Source organism: Salarias fasciatus, chromosome 12 (assembly GCF_902148845.1).
Source record: "Salarias fasciatus chromosome 12, fSalaFa1.1, whole genome shotgun sequence".
NCBI classification, from domain to species: Eukaryota; Metazoa; Chordata; class Actinopteri; order Blenniiformes; family Blenniidae; genus Salarias; species Salarias fasciatus.
In genome coordinates, this window is record NC_043756.1 from 23,710,748 (window position 1) to 23,730,755 (window position 20,008).

Sequence of the window (20,008 nt, forward strand, 5' to 3'; positions counted from 1 at the left end):
AGGGAGTTAGCCACTGGTTCCAGCTTGTTTCTGTCCTTTCTGCCATCAGAGCTGAGTGGGAGGGCATCGAGGGCAGTAAGGCTTCATCTGATTAGTCAAATATGTTGATATACAGAGAATGGATAGAAACAATTCCTCACAGTTGAGTTTTTTTCTACCTTGTTAACATTAAACCCTCACCCTTTTTTGCTGGTGTCCGATATCACGGTTGTTTTTATTGGTTTTCAGTAGTTTTTACATGCTCTTCAGCTGTTTCACGATAATGATGCTGTATTACTAACTTGTAAAGACATCACTGAGAAGAAGAAACTCAGCAAAGTGAAATATTTCCCATCAAACAGGATAAACATGAAGCTTAATGCAGCAAATCCACACAAAGCAAAGATTAACATAATCTCATGTTGGATTTCCATTACGCCTTTTGCTCTGTTTGCTTGTTTTATTGTTGCTGTGTGTATTCTGCTCTTTGTGAGGCCCTTGATATTGATTGAGTGTAGCGAGCTAGCTGCATTAAAGTCTTTTGGATAATGTAGCACAAGGCCATGTAAAGTTTTCCCAGGCCAGGGGAAGATGCTTGTGGGGCTGCAACTCCCATTTCTGCCGACCATTTGCCCGTAATCATCAGTTGTTTAGTCTTACCTTGTCAGAGAGAATTAAATAATGTTTCCTATAGCTTGAGACACAGCCTGAAATGTGCTGTTTGGACCTGACCAGCTGCCCACCATCCAAAGACTTCACTTTATTACCTTGGAGGACTTCTGCAATCACAATTGTAAAGCAGACGGTGGCTTTGAAAAGAAAGAGAAAAAAACTCAGTCTGTGTTGATGTTTGTCAGCACAGATGCTGCGTCGGGCAGCAGAGTTGTGTTGTAGTGTAGCATTTGTCGTCCTTCCTGGGAAGATGCAGCGTGCAATTATAAACCAGCAGAGGATCACTTCTAATTAGCCCTCGGGGGAATAACTGGAACGTCACAAGAGGCTGAGCACAACAGACACTGTGGACTGATATCAGTGTGGATATACACACACCACCAGGGATGAATGTTGTTACGTTTTCACCAACACTACTACTGTTTGTTGTTGTGTTTTGCTGATTTGGTTTAAGCTAACCTTTATCTGTATCGCATTAAAAAACTGCTGCCTGTCTGTGTTGCTGATGGGTGACTTTTGCCATTTTGAATGCAGCAATTTGCATTAACAGTTTTTGTCACACTAGATTCCTTAGATAGAGAACCATCTCCAATTCCTTTAGACTCTTTTGTTGGTTTACATTAGAAAATGAAGGCTGATGCACCAAGCAGTCATGAAAGTGACTGCGAGAAAGCAGGCCTGTAGATAACCTCTGTGTAATAAAGTCTGAAATTGGGAAAAAAAAAGACTATAAATGCTACTACTGCACATGCCAACCATGGTCATAGTAAATAGTTTTTCTGCACAAGCATGAGTAGATGACAACAACTGATGGCTTTCAGACTGTCATGACTCCCAATCCATATTCTCCTGGAACTTGATTTAGATTTAAGAGTCACCTTAAAGTTTGTGTGGTCTCATTACTAAAACAAACAGCACCTGGCATGAGAAGTACGCCGTTGTTAATGTTTCTGTCGTTTCTGTGGAAACAGTCATCTTTTTCAAAGTGCTGCAGTGTAAGCATGACATTTTTCTGAAATGAACATGCAAAAATTGAGTTTTCACTTCAAGCATCGCGCAAATGGTGGTCAGTCTACTGATTAAACCGTTTTGAAGCTGGATGAATAAAATTAGTATTGACGATGAACCGATAACTCTGCTTTGCACAAAGCATGGAAATAGTTTGAAAGCTGTAACCTTGGTGAAGTCAACGTGTCCCACGAGAAATAAAAGTGTCCAACGACTTGACTGTAAAATACTGGGTAAATCGGAACCGTTCCTCTTTTCCTCATTCTTCAAGAAGGACATCAGCTAGGATCTAATTGAAATTATATCACCACAAAGACAGAGTAGTCTGAATATCCTGCTTATTTGAAATGAACTGCTATGTATTTGATTAGTAAATGACCTAAAGGTATATAGGACACTTGATTGTTGATCGACACTCCTATCATCCAACATTTTTCTTGATGTATTCCATAGTAAAAATGATTTTACTGCAACCTTACAGTCATAGATGTTCTATACCTCATAGGAACATTGGAACCTCGTATGCAATGATGCAAAGTTAATGTGATCTGGGTGAGCTTGGTCGTACATAATGACTGCTAAAATGTCCAGAAGATGAATATTTAATGACGCTCGCTGCTGTGAGTTGTGCCTCCCCCTCCTTCTCCCCTCTTTCTGTGTAAGTGGTATGTTCCTGTTGCTGTTACAGCCCACACACACAGACACACTCACACACACACTCACACACTCCACCCCTCCTATCCTCATCCTCCAAAGCCCTGCACACCCCACCCGGTGTCAGGGGGGGATCAGCTGTGCCAGTCCCGGCAGACCACATACACACATACACACACACACGCGCGCACACACACAGCGTGCGGGCTGGCGAACAAAGCCACTGGCACTGCCAATGATCGCCGGCCATGCCTCGACGGTTCGCCTCTCCTCTTCTCACGCTGTCGTGAGGGGAAGGCATGACATGACACCATTGTCGTCGCCCGTCCTCATCGGAAAGACGCAACTTTGGGAAGGGGGGCAGAAAGCAGTCGGTCTTTTTGGGCTTTCGTTGGAATTTTCATGGTGTCTTCTGCCACTGATGAGTTGAGATGCTGGCTGAACGCAGAGAGAATAGCAGGTAGGAAAAAAAAAAAAAAAAAATCAGAGCTGGGTGCTAAGCTTGTCACCGTGGCGACCGCACGGGCTGTTTACGGTTACCGCTGTAATGACAAACGTCTCATTTGTTGATGTTATGTCTGTGTGACAGTCATGGTGCTTACTTTAAAGCTTATCTACACCGGGTATTCGGGTAAAAATACCATTTTAACTTTAAAATTGAAGTATTATTTAAACAGCAATAATTGATTTCTCCTGAAAAACACACGCACCAAAACTGAAATTTAAGGTATGAGGGACCGTGCTCGGAGCTTCATGGGTAGACCTTTGAGTTAGAGGTTAACATAATGTAAAGAATTCTATATTGGACCCAATTTAAAGCTGGAGAGATACAATTTGCACCAGGCTGGAAATAGATGTATGCTATGTAGGTGTGGATTAAAGCTTCACTCCTACAAAACATGGGAAAAACTGTTTAATAGTTCACAATTTCTCGAAATAATATCTCTAGATATTTATTACCAGGCTATTTATTACCTATCATCATATTGCTCGATCCATCCATCGATCTATTCATCCATCAGTCAACATACCTCATCGAGAAAGATGGAGTACCTGTAGGTAACTCCACATGCACACAGGGATAACATGCAAACTCCTCATAAAAAGGGTTCCAAGCCTCTCTCTCTGACTCTCACTTTGGATATTGGTTAAATGAGAGATAAATCCTAACCCCTTCACTGCTGTATAGCTTCATTTTCATCTAGTTTTATTTATATGTTTATTTCACTTTAGACCATGGTGGTCGATTGCTTCACTGGAAATATTAATGTTGGGGAAGAAAAAAAAAACTACTTGTCAAAACTGTCAAATAGTTTGTTTGCTTTACTATATTAAATCTTCAACAACTCCACAGAAATTATAGTTCGGGATTTGCAGCTCTTTCCTGTGATGACCGTCTGCACAATGGTCTCGCTATTGTTAGCGTTCAGCTTTCTAAATGATTTTGTCTCCTATTTTAAATAGCGTGATTCTATTTCTCAGTATTTACCAACCATTGAAGTGATATTTTATGAATATTCAAGTTGCAATAACTGTGCTGTCGGATTTGCTGTGTTGTTAATTGTGAAATGTGAGTTTTATATCAGTTGAAAAAAAGGCCTCTTTGCTCTGACAGACACGAAAACTGTATTTGCTGTGGTCAGTTTTGTCATTTCGTTTGGATAACTGTTGCTTCAACAAAACATTTCTTACTTCAAAATAGTATAGCAAATTATTGACTTTAATTTTAAAGGAGCCATATCATGCTTTTCCAGGCCTGCTAAAGTCAGCTACAGGCAATTATAGGCTATTTTAGCATCTGTTGCACTATGGAGGGCTTGTATTTTATGAAATATTAGTAATTCTATATGACGTGTTTTCAATAAAGAAGTCCAAAGAATTCGACCTCACTTATCCACGCCTTGGAATTCAATATGAAGAAATTACTGTAGAAAGAAGAAATTACTGCAGCATGCAGGTTAGATTTACTGAATGGTAATATATTTCCTCCCGATGGTTTAAGTGTAGGAAGTGCACCACTTGTAAGAGTTAATTGTGCAGAAATGACATGGAAAATGGCCAAGGTTTTTGAAGTAGTCCAGAGTGAAATGTTTGTTGCTTCTGGTATACTTCCAAATAGAAAATCCAACCAACCACTTTTGATGGCTGTGCTCTTCTTTTGGAGGGATAAACAAATTTGTTAAGCAAACAAATAAATTAAGCATTTTGCTACAATGCTGCGCATGCTTCATGATTGGTGCCACCGGTCCATGTAGATTTGGTGGTCAGCCAGTTGTTTGAAGGGAGCTTGAACTAAATATTTATATAGATCACTCAAATATGAATTAATGAAGATAAATAATGACTTAAATGAATTAATTTACTTCTCAGGGTTCATGTTCAGCGACACCTTTGTGGGTCAAACCAAGAACTGAATAACAGGTAGTTCCTAGGGGGAAACACGGCTTTGTAGCATGATCCAAAGAATGGGTTTTTTTGCTTTATTTTGCGGAGCATGCACAACAAAATGGATGACATGCTCAACTCTTGAAGAATTTAAAGAAAAACCAAGATGTGTTTAAGGCTGTCATTAATTCAATCAGAAGGGTTCCTTATGAGTTATAAAGTATCTTGCTGTCAATGACAGTGTACCATTTGTCTGGCGGGTGGTGTACATTTAACCCTATACCTGTGCACAGACTTGGACTTTGCCCATCTTTGCCCGTACTTGATGCCAACTTATATTTTGCCACTTTGTGTTCTCAAACACTCTGGCAAAATGTCGGACACGAGGCATTCCTGAGATTACATCACTTCCTTCAGAGGAGCACCCACACAGGCCTTTGAAGAGACGGGTTTTTCCAGGGCACTGGCTGCCTTCATCTCCCAGGAGTTGGTGCTAACTCTGCGAGACATTCATTGAAGCTGGCGTTCGCTTAAAGAGAATACTCTGAAAAGAACTGGAGGGCCAAGAAAGCAAGCTTGGTATCCCGGTGCAAGGAAAAAGGACATTCCATTGATGCCAATGACTTGTTTTCTTTGCTTCAGCCAAGACAAGATGTGGTTTGACACTCTTAGACAGCACTGGTAATGCTTGGGATTGCAGAGTCTTATTTACAGTCCAGAGCTGCTAAAACTCTCAGGGGCTTTGTGCTGTCAATCTCTACTTCCAATCAAAGATACTACCTACACCCCTGTTCCATCCCCCCTCCCCTGAGGACGAGCATGCAGTGCGCTGTCTGCTTGCATAGGCCAACTGCTGGTCATCCCAGTATATATAAAGGTCAGAGAATGAAGAAACAGGACTGCTTAGTCCAGATTTGCTTTTTTTTTTGTCCTTGTTCTGTTCAGTTCTGCAAAAATGCTGTGCAAGGAATGTAAATTGCGTGCACTCACAGTGTCAGTCATTCTGAACCATTTCTAGCTACCTTGGGTACATCCATTCTGTCACAACATAGTTTGAATCAGCAGCTCAGAGTTCCTCATATCTGGTTTAACTTACTAACAGAACTGTGGTACAAGAGACGCACACATCTCTTTTTTTCTTAACTACCTTCCAGATGAAAAATTAACAAGATTCTTTCACAAGTTATTTCTCATGGAGCCATGGTTGATTGCTTGTTTTTTTTTTTAAATTGCATTTTTACCTCAAGGCATGTTCAGTTTCAGGAAATCTCTGATTCCGAGTTAAGCACTGTGATTTGTACTGTAATATCTGGATGTAGTGGGAATACAAACTTTCCCATTTTGAGGGACTCTTTTACCCCTTTCCCACTGAAACTAGCGGGTCAACCCGCTAACAATTGGCAATTGCCTCCTTTCCCACTGCCTGCAGACTCCCCATTAGACTTGTTGATGGGACACTCCGTAAGATATGAGATAATGCTAAACCAAGTTGGACATATGCAACATTTAGAAATTTTGGATTTTTTTTTCCTCCGTAATTTAATCTTTGGAACTGCACGGCAAAGTCATAGTCAGCTGGTCCCAGGACGCCACAACTAAATCAGATCTGGTGGAGTGGAAAATGGACAGATATTGAAGTATTTTTGTGATATGTGAGAAATTTCACATTGTTTCATTGTGTTGTAGGAGTGGAGGGCTATATTAAAAAGGGCAATAGATTTTTCTTTAAAATAAATATGAAACAAACTTTGGAATGTTAATTTTTAGCTGGCTTTATTTTCATATTTCAATGAATTGGTCATCAGTTACTTCTTAACCAGCTTTGCTAACAATGGGCCATGACTACATTTCCTATTTTAGTATTTCTTGGGAAGAACACCTAGCAGATGTAATAAAATGGTTGATCTCACTCTTCAGGTAATACGTATCATATTAAATTGTCATTAAAGATATCAAAGCCCTCATTCAAAATAAAAAAGGAATACATTGCCTTGTTTATAGGTACTAGTTGGATTTATCACAATTCATTATAGTTATTATCATTACTAGATTGTGTTGACAACAGATCTTTTTAACTCTATTGTCATTGATACTAATATGTAGTTTTAAAAGATACACAGCATTTTTCATTATGGTTTCCTTCAATAATTCAGTCAACAAAAAGGAAAGGACTTTTGGTCCAACACGTCTTTTAATTGTGCTATCTATCAAGCAAAACCTGAGTCATTTAAGCCACCGAGTGAATTTTCCAAATCTTGTGGGTTTAGTTTGAACTTCATTGTGAGGTTTAATCCCAAATGGAGAGTGCCAGGACGATGGATCCATCAGGTTCACTGCAGTCTCTGGTGACGAGGAAGGGTGAGCTGTAGTGGAGTGTTTGTCTGCAGATTACTGCCTTCTCTTTTGTTGATTTTCCAGCTCAGCCTTATGCTTCCTTGCTTGACATGTGTTTGGCCCAGTTAGTGGGCCCGGCCCTGCTGTGCTCCGATCATTCTCCCAGCACTGTTGTCTGCTTCAGTGACTCTCGGTTACACAGAGCCTTGTATCACCAGTCAGCAGCGTTAACAGTCAGCATTGTTCCCAGATACATGCTGGCTACAGTCTGCAGCGAAGATGATGTAGGGAAAACAGTTTTCAATTTCACGGGTCAAACATAGCTCAAAATGTATATTTGGTCTTGAATTAACTTGGATTTAAATTTATGTATGCTTGGTACGAGGACACCGTACTCACAAAAACAACTGTAGTGAAGTTGAAACACAGCATTTATGTAAATCTGTGTTAATGTTTCCTGGTTTGTTAACGGCACACAGATAGGATAACACAGCCTTCATTGTCCTTCAGTTTTTCTGTTTGGTAATACCTTCACACTACCGTTGATCTATGTTTTGATGTCTTGGCTACCAATGATGGTGAATTTCATTGACAGTTTTCTTACATGTAATCTTATAGAATATTTAGTCAGTTTGAATGAGAATCTTAACTGGTTTTGTGTTATTTAAAATGTGTACGTGCGAATAGAAACTGGTGAGAGTGTGTAGTGTTCAGAAAACACCATCAAACACCATGGATGAGTATGTTGCTTTGTAAATTAATCACTTGAGTCCAGTCAGGGTAAAATTTAGATAAATGCAATAGCTTGTAAATCTTTTAAACACATATTTCATTGGATGTTGAAAGTATGACTTAACCATTTCATTAAAACATGGAATTAATTAAAAAGAAATCAGAAGTAGGCATTTATTTGCAATGTTCCAGTAACATCATTTGGTATGGAGAATGCATTTTACAGAGTTGCATTTTTCTACTAATTAAACATTGACAGAAGTTCTCCAATCTGCATTTGGATTATGTTCTAAGTGGACAATTTGGAAAATATCTTCTTCTAAATAAATTAAGTGGCAAAGCCTAAAGGTCCCATTTTCTACAGTCAGTCATTTCATCAAATGGTGACATTTATAGGGAGATCAGTTAACATTTAGTAAAATTTTACTGAAGTTTACCATTCTGGGAATAATTATATCTGAAAGGGCTATTTGGGAAAAGATTGCCCTCTACAGGAAACATCAAAGATGGAGACTGAACCTTGTACAGTACATTATTTAGAATTCTCAATTGGATTTTGTCAATATTTGTTGCTGTGATCACTGCTTTATCAGTACGCTTTATTCTCTACTGGAAACCACTGTATTCTATTCTGTTCTGTTCTATTTTATTCTATTCTAATGCCAAGAGCCACCAGAGATTCAATATCCCAGATCAGATGACTCCTTTCTTGACATTACACTGAGAGTTTTCCAGGGTCTAGTCAGGGTCTCTTTTCAGAGTTTTTACTAGATCTCTGTGTGAAGCCCACAGAGACTCTTCAAACAAATCCTGCTCTCTGCAGAGGCTTTCAGCAGTGTCAGTGCTTCTTGTTCTTTGTTCCACTGAGAGCTTTGCAGCTTTAACCAGTGACTCAGGAAGCTGACCAGTTGGATGTGCTATTTTTACACCGGCAGCAGGCCTGGCCACTTCTTCTTTTGGATTCTCGATTTCAGCAACATTTTCTTTCCCACCTGCTGCTTTTCCTGACACTTTAAGGGGAACCAGCACAGCCTTTATTAACTAGAAATTGTCTTTATGGTGTGAATATGCCTCTTCTAGGCCCAGTCGGCTCCATTGTTTGTGGATTACTAAAAGTGCGCCGGTCCATCCAGTGTAGGATTTGATTCGATTAATTCTTCATAGGAACAGTCATGAGACTCATGTCCTGGTAAATGCTTGAAATGTGAAGCGGTGGCTGTGATGGTTTGATGATTGAGTGCGTGCGTCATGACAGAAAGGGGAAGGATGTCAGAAGGAGAGAGAGGAGCAATGGGAACATGCTGTCATTTCATCAGTGTTTGAATATGCAGTGGCAGTAATTCATCTTTGTCTCCAAATGCAGTTCTGCTAAACACTGTGGGAAAAACACTGATAATGTAAACTGCCTCTGCCATTGACACTGAAGCACCAGTATCACGTTACTTTTGTCAAATTAGTAATGCAGTTATTACAGCAAATGTTCAAACAGTTTATGATCTGCTGTCTCTGAATCCCCGTCATGAGGTGTTAGCTTTAGCATCAACCAGCGATGTGGTTTTAACAGTAATTATTATTTTATTGAAATCCTGTTTACTGAAGGTGTGCATCATTAATACTCCTAACTTAACTCAGTCGCCTGATAGAAGAGCATCTTCCTTCCAGTGACTGATGCAGCTTCCGACTAGCATCCAGATTATAGAGCATCGTCTTCCTCTCTCTAATGTGTCAATTTGATTTAACAGAGCATGAACTGACAGTGCCAAGAAACAACATTTATCGATAGTGATATTGCGTATATGTCAATGTGCCAGGAATAAATTTCTGTGATATTGTCCAGCTTTAGTTGCTAGATTTAGTTCGATTGTTGTGAAAATCTTGTAAAAAGATTGAAGACATCCTTTCATTGAGGCTTTCAAATGGCCGGTTGTGTTGTTTGGACGGACCTCGCCGCACCTCTTGTTTTTTGTAGCTTATCTCCGACGGGCAGAGTTGGTGGCTCGCGGGAGCTCGGTGTGGAGTGTATCTCTGCCAACGCAGGCTGTATCGTAAACGTCAAGCCCGGACCTTTTGGGTCTCGTCTTCTTTCATGTGCACACAATGAACATGAAATTTTCTTTCAAACTGAGGAGAGCAGCCCAGCGGCTGACATGACGAGCTCATTGCACATTCAATGACTGTGATTGCAACAGTTCCTTTGATTTCCCACCGCTTGTCAATGTCTTATCCTGTTTGTCTTTGGATGATGTTTTCTGCTTGCTCATTTTTAGTTTTCCAGACATGTATTTTAAATCAGTATTCCCAAACAGAAGGAGTCACTGCACTTTCTCTTTGGGACAAAGGGAACGTCCAGGTGAAAGGGTTCAAATTGCAGAGGACACTGAGGCATAAGTTGGTCCTGTTCTGTGAGCAAAATGGTTTACCGAAGCCTTCAGTCTGGGGTAATTTCATTAGTGCCACAGATGCCATGTTCCTGTAAATCAGAATCACACTTGGAAGCTCCTTCATGGCCGTCTGTCTCTTCCATTACGCTGCTCTCCACGTTTGCCCATCTTTTATGGCACTCCGGAGCAAATGAAAGAGATGATGGTAAAACCGTTTTCCAGCAAGAAACAGAGTCCAGCTATGTAGCACCCAGAATCTGGGTAAAAATCCAAATATGAATATGAAAATAATATCAGAAAAAACCAAATCTGTCAGATTTATTGGTTTCCTGGCGAATGAGTTCTCTGTTCACTAAAATTTAGTTTTATTCTAGTGGAATCGTCCAAAAAAAGGAAACACTCAGAAAATTGTAAAAAAAAAAATAAAATAATGATGTGCTTTGTCCCTCAGCGTAATTGCATTGTGTGTATTGAAAGCCATTAGAACTCTTGAATCAAAATCTTCAACAACTACATCAGGTTTTAAATGGTGGTACTGTATGGGACTACTCGATATGTGACAGATTTATTGTAATCCTGATATCCACGTTTACATTTCTAAAATGTCACAAGACTGAATGAACTGCAGAAACTTAAGATTCCATGTAGTGTAAATTCAGGCTGTGAATTTCAATGGATTTTTCCAATCAGATGAGTCCTATTACACTACATACCCACCTGCTGGGAAGACAGAAGTAACTGAGGTCACAAAGTGCGTGAAAAGACACGCTATGGCTTGTGTGAATCAGGACAAGAGAAAGAACACTGTTACTTGTTAGAAAGTGGGAGCAGCATTGTCTTGATGAGCTGTGTTGTCTCCACTAAACAATGTCAATCTAATGTGGCTGGCTGCAGCAGAGTGAATATACTGTATTTCAGTTTTTTCATGCTTCTTATCATCTCACCGAATAGTCTCAGAAATCCTGCTGGTTTATTGAGACGGCTTCTCTTCAGTTCCCCACAGAGACTGGAGCTCTGGACCTCTGACTAGTGGAAAACGTCAACATGAGTTTTATGGAGGCACCTTCAGAAATAAATCACTCACATCCTAATATTTCTAGAGCTAAACGATGAGGTGACAGATGTTTCAAGCATGGCTTTTCTGTAGTGCGTAGTGTTTTTCCTTTCTTTCAACATGGTCTTTTTTGACAGAAGCAATCTTTGTTGATGTAATTTAGTGTAAAAAGCTCATTGAAACACTTTCATTGCTGCAAAACTTGCTGAGACCATGATAGACTATTCAAACAAGGACTCCTCTCATTGCTGATTACCTTGTAGTCTTTGGAGCTCTGTTTCTCGCTCTTTCACTAGTTTTCTTCCCTCATTTTATGCGGTGAAACAGCGTGAAGCCAGATAGAGAAAATAAGATGGTTCTGTTAGAATTGGTAACTTTTTAATCTTGGGATGAGTTGCGTTTTGAAAAGCGTTTTGGGGTCGGCTATTGAAGTGATATTTGGGAAATTCATTTTTCATATGGATTTTTTCAATTAAGCATTTATTGCATGTTAGCAAAATGTAAGGCTGGACGATTAATTGAATTTTAATCTTGATTTCGATTTTGGTTACTCACGATCATAAAAATGTTATAATCGGAGAAAAACGATTAATTAGCTGCACGGCGCGGCGTGTATGTAATTTCCTACGCTGCCAAAGTACCATGAATGCACCTTGTGCACGCAGCCGCAGCAAGGGCTCTATCAGCAACACGTGAAGGAAGCGGTTTACAAACATGGCAGAAAAGGAGCCTTTAGTTGACAAGAAAGGTAGAACTACTTCAGTCATCTGGAAGCATTTTGGCTTCAAGTCGTCGGACATCCAGCATCCCTGCCACAAGTGCTGCATCAGAGCGGGTTTTCAGCGCAGGTGGAAATGTTGTCACCTGCCTTCGTTAGTCGCTGAAGCCAGACCAAGTGAACAGACTCGTCTTCCTTGCCAAAAACCTGCAGGAAGTTAACTACAGGGAGTTTTTAACTATGCAGCCAACCCCTCTTTTCTTATTTAAAATAGTTTTTGAGAGAGTTCAAAGAATATTTTCAGGTTGTGTTTTTGACTGAGTTATTAGTGTATTTTGCATATTGCTATTTTTGCAAGTTTTATAGAAATGCATGCAGATTGAGTATTTATTTTTATTTGTTTTATTGATATTATTTAAGATATTAATTTTTTTTCTAAGTTTATTTTTGATTGTTCTTTCAAGTTGTAGTTTAATAAATACTCAAGTTTTGGAATTATGAATAATCGTGGTTATTAATCGTGATTTCAATATCTATCAACATAATCGTGATTATTATTTTTGCCATAATCGTCCAGCCCTAGCAAAATGTGCTGATATTGCTTACTGGTTCCTTGACTTCTTCTCTGGGTGAAATGAATAGGAATACATTCTGACAACTGATGAAACAAAGCAAGAACCTCTATTTTTCTTTCACAAATTGTGGCGCAGTCGGACGTTTGTGTGGAAAAGACAAACTATTCTGACCCTTCTGAATGTAGAAATTGTAGCAACAATCATCACATATAGAAAACTGACACCATGATATCCTGTGAGTTTTTTGGGATATCATAACAACAGCTACAAAACACCTAAACAAACCTGATGGTACTTGGGAAGTTTATAAAGCGATATCTGTCGAGCATCATTCGTCTCGGGCGTAGATGTAACTCAATCCGGTGTTAGCTTGAAAGAGATTACGTATGATGAGTTTCCCATAATGCGCTGCATCCCCAGAGGCTCCTGCTCCATCATGTGGGGGGAATAAAAGCGCCCTCCACTGTTTGTGTGCCCAGGAGCACAGTACCATCACTGTGATTGATGAGCAACTTTGTTTTGCTCTTGCAGAGTGTTGATTCAGATTATTTATTTTTTTCTCACCACCAGATGTTAATCTGTGTTGTGTGTCGGCCTGGTGCCGCTGTGAAATCTCCTAGCAACTATCGAGGAGCCGACATGTGGAACGAATGGCTAAATTTATAGCAGCAGTGCTAAAGGGAAGAGACGTGCAAAGTTAAAATGAGTTTCTGATGTTTATCTACTGAAGTAAATGATTAAAGATGGAGGGATCCAAACAACCTGTGAAGATGAAAGACTGAAGGGATTTCACCGGAATCAGCTTCAAATGTCTAATTTATTGCTAATAAGACAGTTTGCCAGTAGTTTTGCTTGCATCATTACATATTATTGCAAAAATTCATCTGTGATTTCATTGTTTGCATTGTTGCAAACATCTGGTTGAAATTTCATGCCAGTTGCACCATATTTAGAAAAAAGAAAAGGTGTATAAATTATGCATTTGTTGAGCATTTATTATATTTTTTTCTTGAATGTATTAAAATAATCAATAAAAATATTAATAATAAAGAGAAAATACAGAATGTAAAACCACTTAATAATGTTTAAAAAGCAGTGGGGAATATTCATTTTGATAAAATTCGGACACCATAGTAACACACTACAGGATAAAAACATTAAAATCCTATGCTATATGTTCTTTTTAAGATAATTGATCAGAGAATAACCCAAAACATGCGGGTTTATATTTCAGATTATTTTTTACTTTGCAGAGATATTTTGCCATTTTGACCAGATTCTCCTAAATTGATACCTTCTTTGCGTAACTGTCAATAAAATCCCGTGTTGAGACCTTGTTTCTGAGTGTTGGTCCCTCTCCCCCTCTGCAGGGCTGCCTTTGCCCTGACAAAGCCGCTCAAGATGAATATGGTGAAGAGGATCATGGGGCGGCCGCGGCAGGAGGAGTGCAGCCCGCAGGACAACGCCCTGGGCCTGATGCACCTGCGCCGCCTCTTCTCCGAGCTGTGCCACCCGCCGCGCCACATGACGCAAAAGGAGCAGGAGGAGAAGCTCTACATGATGCTGCCCGTCTTTAACCGGGTGAGTGCGACACGCGAGCTAGCATCGTATTCACAGCGTCTCCTGAGCAGCTGGCAGCTCGGCATCAGTCACTCACCTTGATTTGTGTCAGAACGGAGCAGTGTCGCTCCCCCAGCAGGTTTAGAAACCTGGATGAAGAAGCCTCTGATAGATGAAGGGTCGTGTTTCTGTGAGCTGCCCTCGAAAAAGCTTTGCCTGCATTGTTCTGTACAAGTAGGACACAGCGGGAAAAACCCAGAGAGGCCGTGAACACAGGATGATACCTGGTTCTCTTCTTAATGTGACTAAAGCTGAAAAACTGCAGCGAAATCCACGATTCTGGGAACAATCCCATGTTTGGAATCCTGCTTTCTTCTCAGGTGATTGATTTCAATGTGTTCCGTGTGCCGCAGGTGTTTGGGAATGCTCCGCCCAGCAGCATGACGGAGAAGTTCTCCGACCTGCTGCAGTTCACCACCCAGGTGTCCCGACTCATGGTGACGGAGATCAGACGGAGAGCCTCCAATAAATCCACAGGTCAGTCCTCCAGAGCAGGCCAGCTGTGAAGCTTTTCTCCGAATAGTCCCAGAACATCAGGACCAGGGTTTCCGCTATAAAAAAATGGCACTTAACAACATGACCGGCAGGTTTTCAATTTTACCGGACAAGCATTTGATTTCCCGGCCAAGTATTATCTGAATTTATTGAGCTTAAATACTGCAAAGTATAACCCCGCAGCTTCCACGACGCTCGGGGTGGGGGTATACTTTTCAAAGGGCCCCGCCCTCGCCTGTTACTAAGTGGGGGTTTATTTTCAATCGATGTAATCTTTGTCGCTCTACGTGACAAAGTGATTTAAAAACTTAAATAATTTGGTCCCAGAAACATTTGTTCTATCTTCAAAGTAAAGTTGTTTAACAACCTGAGTGGACTGTTTACAAAAAAGTATTATAAAACCCTGCACTGTGCGTCAATGAGTAATGAGGAGTGAGGAGTCAAACAGCGGCGTCCTTCGAACAGCTCCCCAGTAATGACGGTTAAGATCCGCACCTCAACAGCGACTATAACATTTGGGCTCTATAGGGCTCTGACCCTTTCTCCTCTAAACTATTTTGTTTAGTAAAAAAAGTCTTTAAGTTTCGCCTGTTTCGAGTCATGAGTCTCCCGCTGTATTGTTGTTGTACTGCGCGCTTTGTCGGAGTAATGAAACACGTGTTACAAGATTAGTTCTGCCTGAAAAAAACAGTTTTTTTTCCACATAGACCAGGCCTATTCATAAAAGATAAAATTCAGGGGTTTATTGTTTTTTTTTTTTTTTTTTTTTTGTTTTGTTTTTTCGATAAAATGAGGTGGAAATTGCCTTTTTTTTTTATTTAAACTTTGCTTGGAGGGAATATTCAAATAAAAATTGAGCTTGGAGGGAATATTTTTTCACCGGATATTTTGACCGGTGGCGTTAGAATATGTCGGACTTCAGCAGATTTTACCTGTCAAAGTCCGATAATTACCGGATAACGGAAACCCAGATCAGGACTCTGATGAAGAAGAAATAGATTACAAACTGAATGCAGTTTGTTTAAAACCAATGTGAATGGTTGAGCCTGAGAAATGTAACTAACTCTTAAGAAAAAGTCCCTTTTCTGGGTTAAATTTCAACTTAATTGCAAAGAAAAGTGATGTATTTTGTAATTGTTTTGACTCAATTAGATTTAGGAAAAATAAGGAAAAGCTGGGAGGGATCATATATACAATACCTTCCTCATTAACAGATAATATTAAAGTTTGAAGGGCTGTGAAAAATGAAATCCACTGTTCACATCATTAAAATTTCATGAAATTTAAAGACATTTCGTAACTCGGGGTGGACCGAGCTGAAGAAATGATTTCATTACTGCCATCAGGCAGCTCTTTATTAGGAACAGACGTGGAAATGACCACACGAACAGGCTGCAGAGATATTTCTGTCCGGTTTAGTTTCATTTATCCTTATTTCTGAGCTGCTGTCTCAGTTCAGTTGTTTGTGCAGGTTACTGTCACAATAAAAGCACTGATTGGCTGCGACAGCCTGCCGTTATAGAGAATGTGATGCGGTTAGACGCAGCTTCCAACATGGTGCACAGAAAACTGAGGGCTCTGTAGCACAACAGCGTTTTCACATGAAAACAGGCACAGTAAATAGTTCTTCTGCACATGTACGAGAAGATGGGAAATTGCAACGTCAGAACCTCATTTACGCAGCACACCAACTTCTCTGTCTCCGGGTTTGCACAGATTCACTTCTCACTGAAGCTCTTCTTCAGATACGCAGCTAAAACAGAGACAGTAAACCTTGAAAGGGCTCTTTCCTCCCTTTTATCTCTCACTTTCAGCAGTTTGATCAATGATATCTCTTATAAGGAATCTGCAGTGAATGAGAGAAAGGACGAGACAGAGGGAATCACAAGCGACTAAACAATGCAGGAGCGAGACGCTGAGTGTTGATGTTTGTTGTCAGTCTGAGGGAGTTTCCAATGCAGTGTCTCTTTAATCTGACATGAAAGGTGCGTTTTCAGTGCAGGTGAAGCAGCAGCCTCTCTTCTCTTCAAAGCTGCCATCACACACTGCTCACCTGGAGCGAATACAGCACTGATTTAAAAAAAAAAAAAAAGTCCTTAACTTTCTTAACTTCACCCTTTGTCTTGTTTGTTGTCATAAATTGACTTATCATCAATAAAGAAATTAAATACTCCATCAGTCTTTGTGAATACCACCTTTCGTGCAGGCTTGTGCATTTTGAAGTTCTTCTCAGATGATTGACAAACTATTAATGACAGTAAAACTGTGAACACAAGACTGGAAATGTATTGAAGGCAAGTGAACTGAGCCAGGATTTGAAATATATTTCAAAAACACCAAACAGCAAAGTAACATAAATGAACTTCCTGACAATAATTCCCATGTCAACTCTTGAAATGACATTTTCTTTGGAATACGTCTTTCCATTATGTTTTCTGTTTTCTGATCCACATGGTTTACCAGCGTTGTCTCAGCAGCATCCTCTGTTTGCCAAAGAAAGCTTGGTTTTCTGTCTACCTGACGTGTGTGTGTGTGTGTGTGTGTGTGTGTGTGTGTGTGTGTGTGTATTTGCTTCTTCAGAGGCCGCCAGCCGAGCCATCGTCCAGTTTCTGGAGGTAAACCAGAGTGAGGAGGCGAGCCGCGGCTGGATGCTTCTGACGACCATCAACCTGCTGGCTTCTTCAGGACAGGTCAGTTAAAAAAAAAATAAAAGCAAAGAAAGAAAAAAGAAGACGTCTGGATTTGAGTCTTCTGCGTGTGGACTTAATTTCTCTTGCATCCTCGAAGAATTGCCTTCAGACACGAGTACGGAGATGTGGAAATAAATAGTAGGAGGCTGTAAAAAGGTTTAGAGAAAAAAAAAAGAGCTTTGTCAGCTTTCAGGATGGATTTGACCCATTTGCATTTTCCCCCTCTTTGATGTCCCAGCAGTAAATAGCAAAGAAAGAGAGAGAGGGAGAGAGAGCCAAGAAACTTGAGTCTGACCCGTGTCAGCATGTTCTCCTTAAACACAGTCATCTGCTTTACATGATGCATCCTGGCTTTTTCCCTGAAGTCTGCTGGCTTCAGCTCCAACCTCCAGTGAATGAAACGCAGCGTCAAGTTTTCATTCTCCTCAACAATATGGAGCTGGAGAACATCTTTACTGTTGTCTGACCTGGAACGCTCAGCCCAGTTTTCCCATGATGTCATGTCACTTCCTAGAAACCTGAGCACAGAGTAGAAAAGCCTCCTGTAATTTGACACCAGCCTCACCACGTTGCTGGCAGCTATTGTACCTGGAGAGCACGACCAGAGAAAGAAACAGATGGCGGTTTTTAAAAAGCTCCCCCCGTGTCACGTCTGAGTCTCAGGGTGCACGGAGCTGTGGAGCTTTCCGTCTGTGTGCACTCGTGCTCCTCTGAACCCTTCGGCCTGCATTCCTCTGGAGGTCTTGCGGTGTCCGCCGCTGTCAGCTGCTTTGTCTGGCTCCCTCTTCCGCTCCGCCGCTCAGCAGAAACTCACCAAAATCTGCAGACATGTGATCAGCCCTCCTCCCATCTCGTTCTGCTTTTGACTCACTCCTGTTAAAACACAGCTGCACCATGTGCACACGGCGAATGAGTGGAACCAGACATCTGGAGGCCTTTTTGTGCAGCTCTGTGGGGTTTTATTTGTAGTACTGATGCAGAATTGAATAGTAAATATGGCAAAACGCAACAACAGTGTTCTGTGTTCTTTTGAAAAGGTCATTTTAACGTGGTTTAAATTTCTCCTCATCTTTAAATCCACCTTCCTCTCAGGATCCTGACAGTGTGTAATCCAGACTGACTGGAGTGTTTATGGGAAGGACACGGACTCGATCTTTACATGTCTTTAAGGCCTCACCAGATTTACTGGAGCTCTTCGGTTTTAATTGCTTTTCTTTTGGAGGAACCTCAGGAGTCGTTGTTAAACCGGTATCCGACACAAGTCCTGGACACCAAGGATTTAACAACTCTGACAGTTTTTATGGAGCTGAAAATGAACTCACAGCTCAGAGCTGGAGGATCTGATGGAGTTTTACTCTTCTGGGCTGCTGGAGTTTCTGCTGAGAGTGATATAAAGATGAGAAATTTTAGCATGATTGCAAGCTTGTTGAATCTGTTGATTTTCAATTGAAAGGTTCAGAATATGTCATGTTTTCATCAGAAATGTGGTTCCTCTCGACCTGTGGTTCCAAGGCTTTTTTCCCTGGAGCCCTCCCCCACTTCTGTCTCATAAAAGACACGTCCTCCCACCCGTGCACCCACATGCGCCAAAAGAATTAAGTGATTCATTACAAATCTTTATTAAAAAAAAAAAAAGTGTTCTGTTTGGATCTTTTTAAGTGGTAAAATGTAGGATTTTGTTTATTCCAGTAGGTCTTCTATTATGATTTATATTGGACATGCGAAAATACAATTTTGGCAACCTCAGAGCAGACACAGCCTGGAACTGGGTCAGGTTAAGGTCAGTGCAAGAAAAAAACCCAAAGTGTTGTATGTTGCCAGTCGAGAAAACAAGACAGAACTAAAACAAACAGCTGTTCATGAGCGATCATAAAAACACAAACATTGAATACAATCAAGCAATAAAAAACAAGAGCAAAGTGTCAGTCGAAAGTAAGTCTGTGTGTGTGTGTGTGTGTGTGTGTGTGTGTGTGTGTGTGTGTGTGTGTGTGTGTGTGTTTGTGGAGTCCATCTCCACTATGTCATGGAGCAAATGGGAGGGTCACCACATCCAGACACTCTGTGTGTGTGTGTTGTCTTATATGGGTGGGTGTGTGTCTGTGCGGTTCTTGTCTTTTATGAGTGAGTGTGTGTGTGAAGGGTAATTTGTCAGTGGCGTGCAAGAGGCAGCGCTTGATTATCTGAATCGTTCACCTCAGTGAGCACCAACCCCATCTATTTCCACACGCACTCACACACGCACGCACACACACACTGTGACGTTCAAACACCCACTTCGGGTCTTAAAAAGCATCTCTGCCCTTCCTCTGACCTCTCAGAGTCTCAGATATGATTCATAACACCACCAAACAACCATTTACCAAAGTGACACACTCAGATTCTCACTGCACAGCAGGCTGAGGCTGAAATAATACATATTCTTACAATACTGGAATTTACTCCTCAGCGTCTCAACTTCAGTTCTTCATTCCGTTTGTATCTGTTATGGGTCAGTAAAACGGAAAATTGATTGCAGATCATTCTCTCCCTGTTTCACACATGCAAATTGTTTCTCAGATGCTCCTGGCATTTCTCCAGTAAAATGTCCCTTTTTTCATTCCTCTTTTATATTGTGTAACAGTTCACAGCTGTATCGTACTGTCACTCATAACGAGCCTCATTCTTCCTTCTCTTTAGCCTTTTAACATCCTCTCATAGCGCAAATGGCAACA

The 20,008-nt window shown here is 40.7% G+C and overlaps 1 protein-coding gene across 3 annotated transcripts in view; it reads left to right on the plus strand.

Annotated features, from left to right (window-relative positions):
- The first annotated feature begins 2,158 nt into the window (after positions 1-2,158).
- The window catches only part of wdfy3 (WD repeat and FYVE domain containing 3), a 66,831-nt gene continuing 48,981 nt past the window's right edge, over positions 2,159-20,008 (plus strand). For 2 of the 3 annotated variants that reach the window (XM_030105205.1, XM_030105207.1), the window contains exons 1-4: positions 2,160-2,773; positions 13,863-14,073; positions 14,466-14,589; positions 17,188-17,297. In XM_030105205.1, the coding sequence (XP_029961065.1) occupies positions 2,745-2,773; positions 13,863-14,073; positions 14,466-14,589; positions 17,188-17,297 (474 nt within the window). In that variant the 5' untranslated portion in view covers positions 2,160-2,744. Of the gene's footprint in view, positions 2,774-13,862; positions 14,074-14,465; positions 14,590-17,187; positions 17,298-20,008 lie in introns of all 3 variants that reach the window. The other variant, XM_030105206.1, reaches the window with a different exon arrangement.